This window comes from Dysidea avara, chromosome 8 (assembly GCF_963678975.1).
Source record: "Dysidea avara chromosome 8, odDysAvar1.4, whole genome shotgun sequence".
NCBI classification, from domain to species: domain Eukaryota; kingdom Metazoa; phylum Porifera; class Demospongiae; order Dictyoceratida; family Dysideidae; genus Dysidea; species Dysidea avara.
In genome coordinates, this window is record NC_089279.1 from 33729891 (window position 1) to 33746474 (window position 16584).

A 16584-nucleotide genomic window follows, 5' to 3' on the forward strand; every position below is an offset into this window, starting at 1 on the left:
ACAGGCTCCCGATCTTAAACTACTGTGATTCACCAAAATAAGTTACATACTAAAATCACACCAAATAAAGCAAACTTAATACAATTTTGTCCAACAGAAATTTGTAGCTACTCAGTGATAACAGATTATTAACAAGGTCATAAGAATCAATCTTCAGGAATTATAAAAGTGACAATATTTTGTGACATATTTGTCTGGATCTGTGAGACCTATTCTGCTTTCTCTATTTATGATAAATACCCAAATACAGTAAATAGTCTAATCACAATGATATATTGTACATATGTACAGTAATTCTTACTACAGGGTTACTGATCAACTGATGTACCTGAATGATAGGTTTCTTGACCAACAAATGCTACAGTTCCATCAGCCCTAGTAACTGTTAGCTGCAGGTTAACTCTACCAGTTACCTCTAACTGTGGTGACACACACAATGCTATATCTTTGTTAAGTCGTGTCCCCATTACTACCACATCATTAAATTGACATATAATATCATCATCCTCTTCAAAACATGGACCCGACAGCTTAACTGGTGTACCACCAAGTACATTTCCAAGACGAGGAGCCAGTAAAAGTGTTCCTGTTAAAATATTTAGCACATACATATTAAATCATCTCACCGCTACAACCACTGTATGGTGGTTTTGATAATAAATGCACATAGCATCACATTGTAAGTGCTCTGTAACTTCAGTAGAGCATTATAGTAGCCTCTGCACTTATCATGTAGAGGGCATGCCCATAAGTGAACATGAATAGGGATAACCAGTCTCTCACACACTATCACATGGTTAAATAATGCATTCGCCTATGTCGATAACAAACATTGTAGACGATTCTTCGAAGTGATAGTGGCACTACTGAATACAGAAACAGTAAGGAGAGGGATTGCATAGGTTGGAGTGGTGTGTTGCTACTTTTGTATGCCTTGAAACAGTGCATGACCTCGTGCCTGTGTATATATGCACATGCGCACTTGCTCAAATGCCAGAAAACCAGACTTGGAGATAACCGCTTCAACTGTAAAACAGGTTAGTGATGTTTGTTGCATTATTATAAACAGCACTAGCCTGTAAAGTTGGGAAATTTCATGTTTGGTTTCTGATTTTGTACTTTAATTAAAGGCTTTGTGGTTGCTCTAGCTTGTGTAAACAGCAATCCAATAATCAAATTCCTTGTTTTATAGCGAGTAATTTGACATAATATTATAGTTTTATAGGTATGGTGTGTAACTTATAGCAGTTTAGAAGCATTAGATTGGAGCCTCTACAAAATTAATTTGGTGGTGAGGGGTTAAAATCCATACAAAAACAGCCAGGCTGTGAAAAAGGTGTTGCCTTCAATAGCTTGGGTGAAAAAGTTGTGAAATCAAAAGTAGTAGCCAAGAAATAGCTGCAATGATCATAATGCTAATAAATGTTACTAATGCACACAGCCATTATTAAAATTTAATAGCATTAACACCATTGCAGCCATTTCTTGGTTGCCACCTTTGATTTCACAACTTTTTCATCCAGGCTTTTTAAGGCTGTACTTTTCACAGCTTGCATGGCTGTTTCTGTGCAGATTTCACTTCGTTTTGTACTTTGCTCCCAATACCAGCCCTTAGGGATTTATTTTTACTCACATTTCTGCTTATCTATACAGACACTATGATGACCATTGAATAAAAATGTGTTGTGTTGTATACGTTACTTCAATAGTAATATTATTCTAATACTCTAATAGAGTGCAATTTTTTTTGAGTTCTAATAGAACATACGCACATAGAATGTTCTAGAACAATCTAGAACTTCCATTTGTTTGCTTTCAATATTAATATTATTGTAATACTCTAATCGAGTGCACAATTTTGAGGACTTCTAACAGAACACACATAGAATGCTCTACAGCAATCTAGTACTTCTATTAGACATAAGTACATTTATAAAGCAGAAATTAAGTGAGGTGTAAGCATGCGTACATTATGCCGGAATAATTTTTGGAATAATTGGTGGTAAACAGAATCGGGAATAATTCAGGAATAATAGGGTGATCTTCTGGAATAATTAATTAGAATTCACACATTTTTCGTGTAGTATCGTAGAAAAATTCGTAAAGGAACATCTACAATCACTGCTAGCATAAAATCGGGCAAAAAGATCGAGATACTCTAATAGAGCAGTCACTTACCAATCAGACAAGTTTAGTTGTGACTGCTCTATTAGAGTATCTCGATCTCTGGGTATAGTTTTTATGCTTGCAAGTGGTAATATTTTCAGATGCAGAAGAATATCCATTTGACTTTTACAATTCCAGGAATATTTGGGAATAATTTTGGGAATAATAAGTGAATAAAAAAAGAATTGCCAGAAAGAATAATAGGTAATTTAAAAAGCATAATGTACTCAAGCCTAGTGAGGTGATCAGCCAAGACAGCAGTGGTTCAGTGGTTAAGGATGCAGGTGTTAGGTATGGAGGTCCCTGGTTCAATCTTTGATAAGGTTTTTGAGCAACTTTTTTACGCCGCGATGACTGCTTTATCTTGATCCCAAGATTTTACACTTGTTTGGTTTTTGCTTTATAAATTTGTAGCTGTAATTTCAAAAACTACAAAAGGTTTGCACTACAATGGTTATTCCATGTACAGACAGATTTTCAAGTCATTCCTACAAGCATTTTACCCTGTGGCCATGACAAAAATCTCTATCGCATTTTTCAAAAATTGTATGAATCCCTTGATGTGTATGAAATTTAGACTGTAAATGTACTGCATTATGTTCTTACTTCTAAAGCATGCACAAGTTATATATAGTGATTTTTCTAAGTGTTGTTAAAAGAAGAAGAAAAATATGAAGAAACTAAGATGAACTTTGAAGGCGCATATCTCAGTGATGGCTTGGCGGATTCAGCTCAAATTTGAAATGGGAGGTGCCCCACTCCAAGGGAGTTTCCGCAGCAAAATGGTTAATTTCTGGTCAGGCACTATCGAGCTATGGATGTGTTAATGGTATTTTATTGGTTCCTATAAAATACACACTTGTCTATCGCACACCCACACTGGCTGTACTTGGCTGCATGACACACTATTGTGTGTCTTGATGAAATAGAAATTTTCATTTACGTATAAAGTAGAAATTGAGTGAGGTGAACAGCCATGATAGCATGGTGACTGTTCTATTAGAGTATCTATACCCAGTAATTTGTGTTTTGCCTTGTAACTCTGCGACTATTACTTCTTAGTTTTTCTAGCCATCAAAAGGTACTGCTATGAAGGCTAGACAATCATACACACCAAGTTTCAAGTTACTCCCATAAGTGATCAGTTTACCCTGCAACCAAATTATTATCCACCCCTTGTCTCTACGTTCTGGTAAGAGTTGAAGCCTTCCCTGAATAACTGAAAGATTAACACATGGACAGAAGGTTTCCAAAATGCGACTAAAAGCTGCAATATGCGCTAATATAATAGCATGATTAAATGCTTTAATAGGGCAGTCAAAGTACTGCATGAATTAATCACAATGAGGGTATAAATGCATGCATGTGACTGACCCAAGTTACTATTTTGTTGCTTACATATCAAGGCACACAGTAGTGTGCTATGTGAACAAGAAAGCCGGCACATCACACACTGTGTGTATATTGACAGGAAGAAAGAAAACATGATTTTAGATTATTCTGTTTGCACATTTTGCACAACTTGTTATAAAGCCCAAACACATAATTCGATTACCTTGAAATTTAGTACAGATAGTGTGAATAAAGGTGAATTCGTGCACTAAGTTTGCAAGGAACTGGAAAGTGTGATGTGTCCATGGTACTATGAACATTTATTTGTGTAGAAACTAGCAAAATTATATCACAGCTACCATGATATTAAAATTGCATTGTACAGTGCCATGTGTGGCATACCACTGACAAAGGAATAACAGAAAGTTTGAGGTGTGCAACTTTAGAGTGACAAAGACATAACAAAGTCTCTGTGACAACTTGGACTCGGAGTGAAAGAGACATGACAAAGTCTAAACCTGTATCGGTCAAAGGCATGTCTCTGTTGAACTATAATTGTACTAGGACTGCTATTACATCATGAAAATCATGATATTAAGCACCACAGTATTTTCATGTGTTTGACTTTAATTTTTCAATTCAAAGGATGTATACCAAAGCAGGAGAGTTGTAGTGGTTTCAAGTACTGTAGTATAAGTAGAACATTTTTAGATTTTAAGTGGTACTTGCTTGAAACTTGAGAATTTGGACTTTAGTCCTGATAGTCATATCCACCACATTTGTGATGATTTCTCAGATTGGATTAGTCTTATTTTTCAGGTCAAAATAAGTACAATAACTAAAACAATCATTGTCAAATGCAATGTGTACCATACCATACACAAAGCTACTGTACATATAATCTAAACCAAAAGAGCCAAGCTGTAAAATGGATTGGGCACCAAATTCACCTGAATTGTCGTAATTAAAATTTTTGCCATTAACTTACCATCACAGCCATTTCTTGGCCGCCACCTTGGATTTCACATCTTTTTTCACCTTGGCCTTTTTGGGGGCCGCACTCTTTTTTTACAGCTTGGCTGCTTTGGTTTAGATATCACTTCTTTTTGTATTGCAAGTCACAAAGCTGGCGATAAACTGGCTTTGATGCTTCCTTTTTATTATTATTATTATTATTTGTTAATTGGTATAAGGAAGACAAAGTCTTATAAAAACCAATCTAAAGTACATCTAAATAAAATCAAACCGGCGGACATATAAAAATACATCTAATTTAGTCTTAAAGATCAGTACATTAGGTGCAGATACAATTTCATGGGGTAAGGTGTTCCAATCATTGACGATTCTCTGTGAAAAACTATGACCTCTAATAGCAGTGTTGAAGCGATTTTTGTAAAGTTTGAGTCCATTAGATCGGGTGGGGTTGGTATTAACAGTAAAAAAATAGTCTTTGTCCACAGATACTAAATTGTTCAGGATTTTGTAAGTCATAATCAGATCCATTCTGGTTCGACGGTAAAGTAAGCTGGGTAGATTAAGTTCTTGGAGTCTTTCAGAGTATGTCAAATTATAGAAGGAGGGTATAAGTTTTGTGGCTCTTCTTTGAACTGCTTCTAATTTACGGATGTTTTTCATAAGATGAGGGTTCCAGACAGTTGATGCATAGTCCAAAATTGGGTGAACAAGAGTAACGTATAATAATCTTATTGTGTTGGTATCCCTGGAGGCAAAAGTACGTTTAATAATTCCCAATACAAAAAAGTGAAAAAAAGTTTGTCTAGCTTGGAGAATTGAGCCTGCAGCTTTCAGTGAAGTGCAACCTGCACCATTCTACCACAACCTTTTAACTTGTTTTTTTTCTTACTGCAGGAATTGTGGAATAAAGGAAGTAATTGTGTGTATAGCTTTGTCTGATTAAATATTTGTATATTTAACATTGAATGATGATTTATCACATACTGTAGTTAATAAGGTGACTTCTTACATAACTGAACTGTAGCTGAAACTCTCATTGTTTGTAGCTGAGGGTGATCTGTTTCTATATATATATAGCTGAACTCTCTGCATGCAGGATGATTTGTTTCTAGCTGAACTCTCTACTAGGTGACTTGTTCTCTCTACAGGGTGGATGAATTCTCTACAGGGTGATTTGTTTGCAACTGAACTCTCTACAAGATGATTTGTTTCTAGCTGATCTCTCTATAGTGTAACTTGATTGTAGCTCAACTCTCTACAGGATGGTTTCCTTGTAGCTGAACTCTCTACAGGGTGACTTGTTTCTAGCTGATCTCTGGATGACTTGTTTCTAGCTGATCTCTCTACACGGTGACTTGTTTCTAGCTGAACTCTCTATAGGGTTATCTGTTTGTAACTGAACTCCCTACAGGATGGTTTCTTTGTAGCTGATCTCTCTACAGGGTGAACTTGCTTCTGGCTGAACTCTCTACAGATGATTTGTTTGCAGCTGAACTCTCTACAAGGTGGTTTCTTTGCAGCTGAACTCTCTACAAGGTGACTTCTTCTAGCTGATCTCTCTACAGGGTGATCTGTTCGTAGCTGAGCTCTCTACAGGGTGACTTGTTTGTAGCTAAACTATCTGCAGGGTGATTTGTTTGTAGTTGAATTCTCTACAAAGTGATCCTTCTAGCTGATCTCTCTACAGGATGACTTTTTCTAGCTGATCTCTCTACAGGGTGAATTTTTTCTAGCTAAATAGTCTACAGGGTGATCTGTTCGTAGCTGAACTCTCTACAGGGAGATTTGTTTACAGTTGAACTCTCTACATGGTGGTTTCTTTGTAACTGAATTCTCTATAAGGTGATGTCTTCTAGCTGATCTCTATACTGGATGACTTGTTTCTATCTGATCTATCTATAGAGTCATAACTTTCTCTATAGAGTTTATAACTTGTTTGTATAGCAGAAGTCTTTATTGGGTGGTTTTTTGATTGGTTGCTGAACTCTCCAGCTACACGGTGACTTGTTTGTACTACAGAGTGACTATACTTGTAGCTGAACATTGTATAAAGTAACTTGTTTGCAGCTGATCTAGATGAACTCTCTACTGGGTAGCTTTTTTGTAGCTGAACTCTCTACACAGTGACTTGTTTGTAGCTGAATTCTCTACAGAGTGACTTTTGCTGTAGCTGAACTCTCTACAGGGTGACTTGTTTATAGCTGAACTCTCTTCAGTGTGACTTATAATGTTCTGAATCTCTACAGCGACATATTTGTAGCTGAACTCTCTACAGGTTGACTTGTTTGTAGCTGAATTGTCTATCAGATTAACTGTTTGTAGCTGAACTCCCTACAGAATAACTTGCAATGTAATATAATTCTATAATGGAGTAAATTATGAACGTAGCTGAATGCTCTATTAGGGTGACTGTTCTATTAGAGTATCTCGATTTTGCATATGCTACATGTAGTTGGCTTTGGAATCATAACTCAGTGGTTTGTACTCCAATTCTTCTGTACTACTGCAAGGACTTTCTATGATAATTATTCCAGCTACACACCAATTTTCAGCTCATTGCTCTAAACGGTTTGTCTAGTAGACGTGAAAACTAATAGTTTTTTATTTGTAAAAATCGATCGCTTAATTGTGACACAGGTTGGGTTTTGTGTCATATCTCGATGGCCTTTAACTGGATTCCTTTCAAACAACAAAAAGGCACTCCTACGATAGTTACTCCATCTACATAGAATTTTTCAGCTCATTCCTTCAAGGGATTCACTCTGTGAGTGTGACAGACCTTTGACCTTATTTTACGCAAATAATTGGTCATACCCCTGTGAATGTTCATCGAATTCCTACCAAACTTGGTGCTGAGATTCACCTTAATGAGCCCCTTAAGTGTGCCAAATTTCAGCCCTATTGGAGCATGCATTCGTGTTTTATGACGGATTTTGCAAAGTGTGTGAAAAGAAGTAGCAGAAAAAAACGAAGAAAGAAACTCACACTTTGGCTGCTTGTATCTCAGAAATAGCTTGAGCGATTTTCTTCAAATGTGGAATGTGGACTCCCCTACCTAGCCGGCACTTCGATAGAAAATTTGGTGTCAATCAGATAAGGGAATACAGAGCTACAAAGGTGTGAAAATCGCGTTTTCTTCCTTCCTGTTAATATACTCACAGTGTGGCGCACCGGCTTCTTGGGCCGCACGACACACTACCATGTGTCATGATAATAAAGTGTACATGAGTACTATCACAAAAAAGGCATGTACTACTGTATGTATGCCAGTACACTATTAGTGCATAAATGAATCTACCAAAATTCGAAAAAAATGTTTCCATTTAAGAGCATTCAAATGCAAAATCACCATGAACAACTTTATGCCTGGTGCATGTAGTGTAGCTTCAAGGTGCACATGACTTAATTAAATTGTGTGCCCACCAAAGGATTCAAATGTTATGAAACTTCATTGCTATCAAGACACATGGTAGCGTGTCATGCAGCCAAGAAAGCCAGCAACCACACCGTGAGTATATTGACAGGAAGAAAGAAAACAGCTTTTTCATACGTGCATAGCTCCATGGACCTTCTCCAAAATACACCATTTTTGCATTATAGCTGTCCCCCAGGTAGGGTATGCCACAAAGCAAATTTGAATAAATTCGTAACGAGATATGGGCATACAAACTTTCGTTTAAACATCTTCGTGTTTTTTCTCTTCTTATGCCGAACCCCTGGTGTTACGGGGGTTCCAATTTCTTTTCGCACACTTTGCAAAAATTGTTATAAAATGCAAACGTGTAACTTGATTGCCTCGATCTTTGGCACAAATGAAGAGTGTGTAATGGTGGATTCATGTACCAAGTTTGTTGTGAATCTGAGGAGTATTCAAGGATGTATGAGCATTTATTTACATAACACTTCTGTCATGGGTACAGGATAAACCAAGTATAGAAATAACTTGAAAATCGGTGTGTAGATAGGCTGATCATCGTAGCAGTGCCTTTTGATAGCTTGAATAGCAATAGAGTTACAGTGACAAAGTTATAAAGCAAAAACCAAGCAAGTGTAAAATTGCAGGATCGAGATACTCTAATAGAGCAGTCACCAAGGAGTAAAAAGGTGTGCAATAATGTGGAAAAAAACTTACCAGAGTTTGAACCAGCAACCTCCATACCTAACACCTGCATCCTTAACCACTGAACCACTGCTACCTTGGCTGATCACCTCATTTAATTTATAAATGAAATTTCTAGTTGAAATTTGCTTATAATCAAACATTGTAATTTCATAGATCTACCAATAGAAGTACTAGATTGTTCTAGAACATTCTATGTATGTTCTATTAGAAGTCTTCAAAAAATGTGCACTCTATTTGAGTATTACAATAATATTATCAAATATTGAATTAAATCATGCAATGAAATACATTTATAAGTCTGTCTTCAATAATCATCATTGTATCTACATAGAAAAGAAGAAATGCGAGTAAAAGAAGAAATGTGAGTAAAAACAAACCTCAAAGTCAGCCATAGGCTGGTTTTGGGGCCTATAAAGTACAAAAAAAAATGAATTCCACATAAAAACAGCCAAGCTGTGAAAAAATGGTGTTTAAAAAGCCTGGGTGAAAAAAGTTGTGAAATCAAAGGTGGCGGCCAAGAAATGGCTGCAAAGATGTTAATGCTAAAAAAATTTAATAATGGCAGTGTGCATTGTTAAAATTTATTAGTATTAACATCATTGCAGCCATTTCTTGGCCGCCACCTTTGATTTCACAACTTTTTCACCTAGGCTTTTTAAGGCCACACCATTTTTGGCCTTAAAAAGCCTAGGTGAACACAGCTCGGCTGTTTTTGAGTGGATTATATTTACACCACTCACTTTTCTGCCTGTATTCAACAAGTACTTATGATGACAATAGGTCTTTATTCTTTTAGATTAATTTTAATTTTGGGCTTCAATTATTGAACATTATTCATAGTATTTCATTCAAACATTTAAATTCTCAATTCTAGTGATTGTTAACACACTATATACACACAAAACATACAAATTGATGCATTTGTGAATGGTGTTCTAGATATGCATGTATAGGCTTGAGTACATTATGCTTTTAAAATTACTTATTATTCTTTCTGGCAAATCCTTTTTTTATTCACCTATTATTCCCAAAATTACTCCCTAATATTCCTGGAGTAATTCCTGGAATTGTAAAGTCAAATGGATATTTTCTGCAGCTGAAAATATAGCCACTTGCAAGCATAAAAACTATACCCAGAGATCGAGATACTCTAATAGAGCAGTCACAACTAAACTTGTCTGACTGTTCTATTAGGGTAAGTGACTGCTCTATTAGAGTATCTCGGTCTTTTTGCCTGATTTTGTGCTAGCAATGATCGTAGATGTTCCTTTACGAATTGTTCAGCGATACTACACAAAAAATGTGTGAATTCTAATTAATTATTCTGGAAGATCACCCTATTATTCCGGAATTATTCCTGATTCTTTTTACCACCGATTATTCCAAAAATTATTCCGGCGTAATGTATTCACGCCTAGGCATGTACACACATGCACATGTCATATTTCATTCCAAATTCCTATACATACTGCATACATGTATCATACCACTAGATGTGTCTTCAGTGCATCCTGCTGTTATGATGATTTCTTCATCCATGCGAAATATCCAAACTCCAGGCCTATCTACATTGCTAGTGTTAGCAATACTTATTATCTCTGATGTTCTAGAGCCTGGAACATTAAAGAACCGAATTCTATCACCAGCATTAAAGCCAACTTGTGCTGGAACCCCTCCAAAACCACTAGTGCCATTTGATGCATCACCAGTTGTCCACTGTATCCCACCATCAGCATACAAGAATATAACATAAGAACGTCTTTCATCTGTGCCCATCACACATTGAAAAGTGTTGAGCTGCAAAATGTGAAAGAATCAATAAATTTTGCATTTAAATTCCCTGCAGTATTAAATTAATACTGATTCTATTTATGACCATCAGCTAGCATTTGATTGCTGTTATAGCAAAGCCGTAGGTATATATTTTATATTTTTACATAAAGCTAGGTGAAATGGTAATAAAAAATGAGGACAGAGTAAACAGGTTCATCATTAGCATGCTGTAGTAGTGTATAGAGTTGGTACTTAAGTTATGAACAATCTAAGCATTGTCACCCACAGGTGCACTTTTAGTGAGTTTCTGGAAGCCAGGCTTTTTAAGGCCGCACCATTTTTTCAGTTTGGCTATTTTTATGTGGATTTCACTTCTTTTTGTACTTTATACGACCCCAAACCAGCCTATGGCTGACTTTGAGGTTTTTTTACTCACATTTCTTCTTTTCTATGTAGATACAATGATGATTATTCAAGACAGACTTATAAATGTAAGTAATCTTTTTCAAACTATATAAGGTTGATATACTCTAATAGAACAGTCAAACCCAAAAGACCCTTCCTCGAGTGAAGCGCAGCCTTGATGTTTTGTATAAGAAATTTGCAAACAGAAAAGATGAAGAAGCTTTTGTGTAATTTAAATATGAGTTATTCTTCTATGGCAATGTAATTATGACTACATATAGTTGTGATAGCAAATTAATTGATAATGTTACATCAAGAGTTAATAATAAGAGAGGAGATTGTCTAATGCCGTATAGTCCTGTAATAGATGATTGCACAGAAGTTAAATGGCTTCTTTTCCGCGTAACGTACTGACTGGCTAGTATATTTTTGCATACAACCACAAAGGCTATCCCAGACACAAGGGCGTGCGTTCAACTCGATATTCAAGTTCACCACGAAGAGCATCGCTCTGTTGCTTAAGAAAAATGTGGCTGTTAATCTCGAAGATAACTCTGGGGGAGAGCATCTGAGAAACCAATAAACATTGAACCAAAGGCGGAGTATCGCTTCGAACTTTTACTGCTTCGCCATGTTACCCTACCTTTGAGCATTCTTCAATTGAAGGAGCACTGTTCCCTGTACATACCTGCTCAGTGTTTAGTTCAGTCTTCGAATATTCTCGAGAATTCATCACGGTGTGGCTAAACTAATTGCGGTTAAGAAACGAACAAATACTAGAAGCTTATACATTATACGGAAAGGAAGCCGTTTAACTTCTGCACAATCATCTATTACAGGCCTATACAGCGTTAGACACTCTCCTCTCTTATTATTAACTCTTGGTTAAATGTATTATTTCAAAATAAATGATAGCACAAGCAAAGTATGTCAGTTAAGGTTCATACAGTACATAGTTAATTAATTCCCCCAAAGAAATAGTATGTATTAATTAATAACCTTGTTCCCTGCAAAGCAATGGTACTCTAAAGCAAATCCAAACATGTCTAACAAGCTTGCAATTGAAATACCCTTATAGAACAGTCACTCAATATACTGTATAATATGTTGATTCAAACTGGGGATCTCATACTTGACATCCATGGGCCTAACCCACTGAGCTACTATCTACCTCCTATACATTCTATCTCATCGATAAAAGTTCTAGTTTAAAAGTTCTAGGAAAATGCTTAAATGAGAATGCGAAAAAAATAGTATTGTATTATAGTAGGGATGGTTGAGCAGGCCAAAGACCCCCCCCCCCCCCCACTTTATGGGACAATGTTTACAAGACTGAAAAGATCGCATGGAGATACTCTAATAGAACAGTCAAGAACAAGATACTCTAATAAAGCAGTCACAGTATTCAGAGAAGCAGTGTAGCGAGCTACATATGTGTAGTTATAAATAAGGAGATAATGGTTAGTTGGTGGAGGGCAGCTATTGTCAGCAGGTAGTTACCTTCCTTTTCTTTTTTGGTCTATCTTCAACTTACAGCTAGACCCTGGCATCACTAAAAAGTCTTGCTACATCCCTGAGTTGGCCCTTTCACTTTTTGGCCTGCTAAACCACCCGTGCTGTAATACAATACTATTTTTTTGCATTCTCATTTAAGCAATTTCCTAGAACTTTTAAACTAGAACTTTTAAACTAGAACTTTTATCGATGAGATAGAATGTATAGGAGGTGGATAGTAGCTCAGTGGGTTAGGCCATGGATGTCAAGTATGAGATCCCCAGTTTGAATCAACATATTATACAGTATACTGAGTGACTGTTCTATAAGGGTATTTCAATTGCAAGCTTGTTAGACATGTTTGGATTTGCTTTAGAGTACCATTGCTTTGCAGGGAACAAGGTCATTAATTAATACATACTATTTCTTTGGGGAATTAACTAACCATGTACTGTATGAAATTTAACTGACATACTTTGCTTGTGCTATCATTTATTTTGAAATAACACATGTAACATTATCAGAAACCATTTTGCTGCTCAGTACTCTAATTATACAAAGCAATAGAGACTGGCCTTGCCACCCCTGTCTCTACCGCCTATTTATAATTAGAGTACTTAGCAGCAAAATGGTTTCTGTTAAATAAATTCAATTAACATGTGGTTAGTGGGGTTACATGTAATGAAGCTCTCCAACCATAAACAACCATTCAATCATTTTTACATTATTTTACTCTTCTCTCCTAAATTAATATCTCTGGCTACAATTAAACAACCACAGTAGATTGCTAGCACTGCTTCTTTAAAATGTAGTTAGTATATACTAACTACATTTTAAAGAAGCAGTGCTAGCAATCTACTGTGGTTGTTTAATTGTTGTTGAATCAGTTACTTAACATATATATGCACATTGCACTCCCTAATAATCAAACAAAAATGCTAAATTTTATGTGGTCTGATGGCATGTCCAACTATAATTTTACCCTTGAATTGGCCAGGTGCTCCTGTAATGTATCAAAGAATCATGTGTTTATAAACATTTTCAATATGTACAGCTATGTATTATGGTCTATTCAAATGATTACTACAGTGATGAATTTATCCCAGTACATGAAATGTTATTTACACAAGTTTTAGAAATTTTAAGTTCGATTAGGGATCATAGAAAAAAAGTAGGAAAGAAGGGAGGTCACCTACACCTGCAGATATACTAGCGAACAATTAATCTCCAAGACCTTAAGGATTAAATGTTCACTAGTATATCTGCAGGTGTAGGCAACCTCCCTTGTTTCCCAACTTTCTTTTTCTGTGATCCCTAATCGAACAAAATTCCTAATTTTCCTTAAATTTGTTTGTTTACTCTTTTGGAACATTATTATGACTGGTGAACCCATGCATGCTACATCAAAAGAAAGGATGGTGCCAGAATTAATGTTTTCATCTGAACGTGCGGTCCAGCTATCAAATACTGCTTCGAAAGTGCAGTGGACATTACACCTTGCTTTCAGCTATGTTCAGCCTGTTACACAGCACTACAGACAAAAAACAGTAGAAGAAGTGCCTCTGCAACAATCTAGTCACCACGAAAATACGTATGACAATCCGCGTGCTACCAACTATCAATTTTTTTCTGATGAAGTAGTAGTAACATGATACATAATAAACACATTAAACGGATGAGTCAAGCTGAACCTCTGCCAAGCGCAGTTCAGCAGAGGAACTAGGGTGCTCCACAAGCCTGACAGTCCTACTGCTCCGGATAGCCAAGATGGCAGAACAGAGTAGCCAAAGAAAATGCCCCCAACTATCAATTACTGCTTTGAAAGTGTAGCAGCAATTGAAGGGGTCAGTGGCAAAAGGGGACAAGTGCCATTAGAAAATTTAGGTTACCACATGGTGGGCATTAAACAGAATATTAGGGACATAATTAAATTATTGTGGTATTTGCTAAAAACTAATTTGAGACTGCCATGAACTTTTAAATTCTGTTGTTTACTTAGTGACAAGATTATTCACATGGTTAGAACAGACAATTCTAATTTTTAGAAAACGTAAAATTTAAAATGACACATGTCCCCTTTTTCCACTGACCCCTTCAATTATGCTTCACTTTCAGCTATGTTCAGCCTGTTAAACAGCGCTACAAACAAAGAACAGTGCTAGAATTGCCTCTGCAATGAATCCAGTCACCAAGGAAAATACGGACAATTATTCTGACAATTCCCATTTGCAAATGTACTGTAGGGAAGCTGTGCATTGCGCTACTGCGAATCAACACCTTTGGCTGTCAGCAAAAAGAAATGGGACACAAAGGAGGACAAAGGTAAGTCCATGATGCGTGCATTGTATGTACTGCAGTATGCCAAAAGGCATGTCTCGGGATGAAGCAATGTCAAACAGTGAAAAAATCAAGCCAATAGCCTTAGCCGTTATCGAGTTACGCTTGCCTGAAGGCATCAGGCAGGCAGTTAGTAGAAAATTCCATTTAATTTTTTTTAATTTTGCAACAATTTATTGGAAGCCTTTGGGATCGTACTAAAGGCACTCTTGGCCTTGGTTATACCTAACCAATATTGCCAAGGTGCCAGGATGGTGTTGAGTGAAATGTTTGGCTAGAAAAATCCAAATCTCCATGATCCCTAATATACAGTACTATCATAGTGTATGATAACAAATTTATGGCAACACATGCACATGACATAGGTCAGCATCAAAGACAGACTTTGACAAAATAGGAGCTCTATTGTGGGGAGTGACCATGACTAGGGTATTAGCAAACTGTGTTCTGTACTACAGTATTATTTTATTTTTAATCATGCATGCATCTCCAAACATATCTTAATTGCTTTAACTGTTAGTGCACTTCCCAGAGAATTCTTATCAGAACTCAAAGCAAGGTCTGGCGGAGCTCCATATAAGATCATAGGAGCATGCCTAATAGATCTGCCATTAAGAAAGCACTACATATGATAGCATAATAATGATTTCAATGTTAGGTTGTGCAGTCTATAAAATCTATGCTCACACATCATGCATGCACTCCCACACTTCAACTTAAACTTGAAGATAGCTATCCTGGGATGATGCTGTCCAACAGAGGATGTACATGCACTCCCACACACGCACACACACACACATGCATGCAAATATGCACACACACACACACACACACACACACACACACACACACACACACACACACACACACACACACACACACACACACACACACACACACACACACACACACACACACACACATGCACACACATGCACACACATGCACACACATACACGCACACACACACACACACACACACACACACACACACACACACACACACACACACACACACACACACACACACACACACACACACACACACACACACACACACACACACACACACACATGCACACACATACACACACACACACGCACACGAACACACATTATATACAAAATTTAAAACAAACTTTATCAGTGTGCTGGTTATAATATCCTACACGATCCCATGTGATGATGAAAAGGCTCTTCGGTATAAACAATCTTTGGTTTGGGAATGCAGATCTAATATCATTTTGAAATCTTTCCAGTAGGTCTGAATTACTTGTTTCTCTATACCACACTGCTCCTCCATTCAATGGTCTTGTGTCTACATCAGCCCAGAAAGTAGCAACTATATCTTGAGTAGAATTTAGTGGAAAACCATCAGGAGTATACTGAGAGATGGCCTTTGTAAAAGAAATTGCACCATTGTTGAGCAAGCATCAGAAGAAAGATTACACTAACGAATATTATTATATCCATTACTGCACAAACTTATAGTTAAATCCTACAGTTCAGTCTTTGCTGCTTGTACTGATCAATATAACTAGAATTCACATGCTTGCAGAATCATGATCGTGTACTCACATGTTACATAGTTATGTACATATGAGTATAAACATGAATTGGGGAGTTTATGTAGTGTTGAAAGATATAGAAAAGCATGGGTATTTGTGACTGGATTTTGGAAAATCACCCTTATTGGTGCATTGTTGATTCAGAGAAAAACAAACATATTTTAATAATTTAAAACTTTGTTACTCACCAGCCTTGGAAGCTACACATATGGAATTTTCAGCAAAGATGGAGCAATCCACAACCTTTAAGAGCAGCTAGTGGCCAAGGTAATCTCTGAAGAGTTTCCCGCCATTTTAGATAGGTTTTTTACCAGTGTTGCAGTATCATGAGTCCTCAAAAGGGGTGGAGGGTGGGGCGGGTAAGAAATAGACTACAAAGTGGATGAGAATGGTAATTGAAGGCACCAGACC

At 36.8% G+C, this 16584-nt stretch overlaps 1 protein-coding gene across 1 annotated transcript in view; it reads right to left on the reverse strand.

The window, feature by feature from the left end:
- Positions 1–16024, reverse strand: part of LOC136264119 (sushi domain-containing protein 2-like) — a 33231-nt gene extending 17207 nt beyond the window's left edge. The window contains exons 1-3 of the mRNA XM_066058810.1: positions 15745–16024; positions 10084–10393; positions 329–586 (exon numbers count right to left, since the gene is read on the reverse strand). Coding sequence (XP_065914882.1) covers positions 329–586; positions 10084–10372 — 547 coding nt within the window. The 5' untranslated portion in view covers positions 10373–10393; positions 15745–16024. The remainder of the gene's footprint in view (positions 1–328; positions 587–10083; positions 10394–15744) is intronic.
- Between the last annotated feature and the right edge of the window lie 560 nt (positions 16025–16584).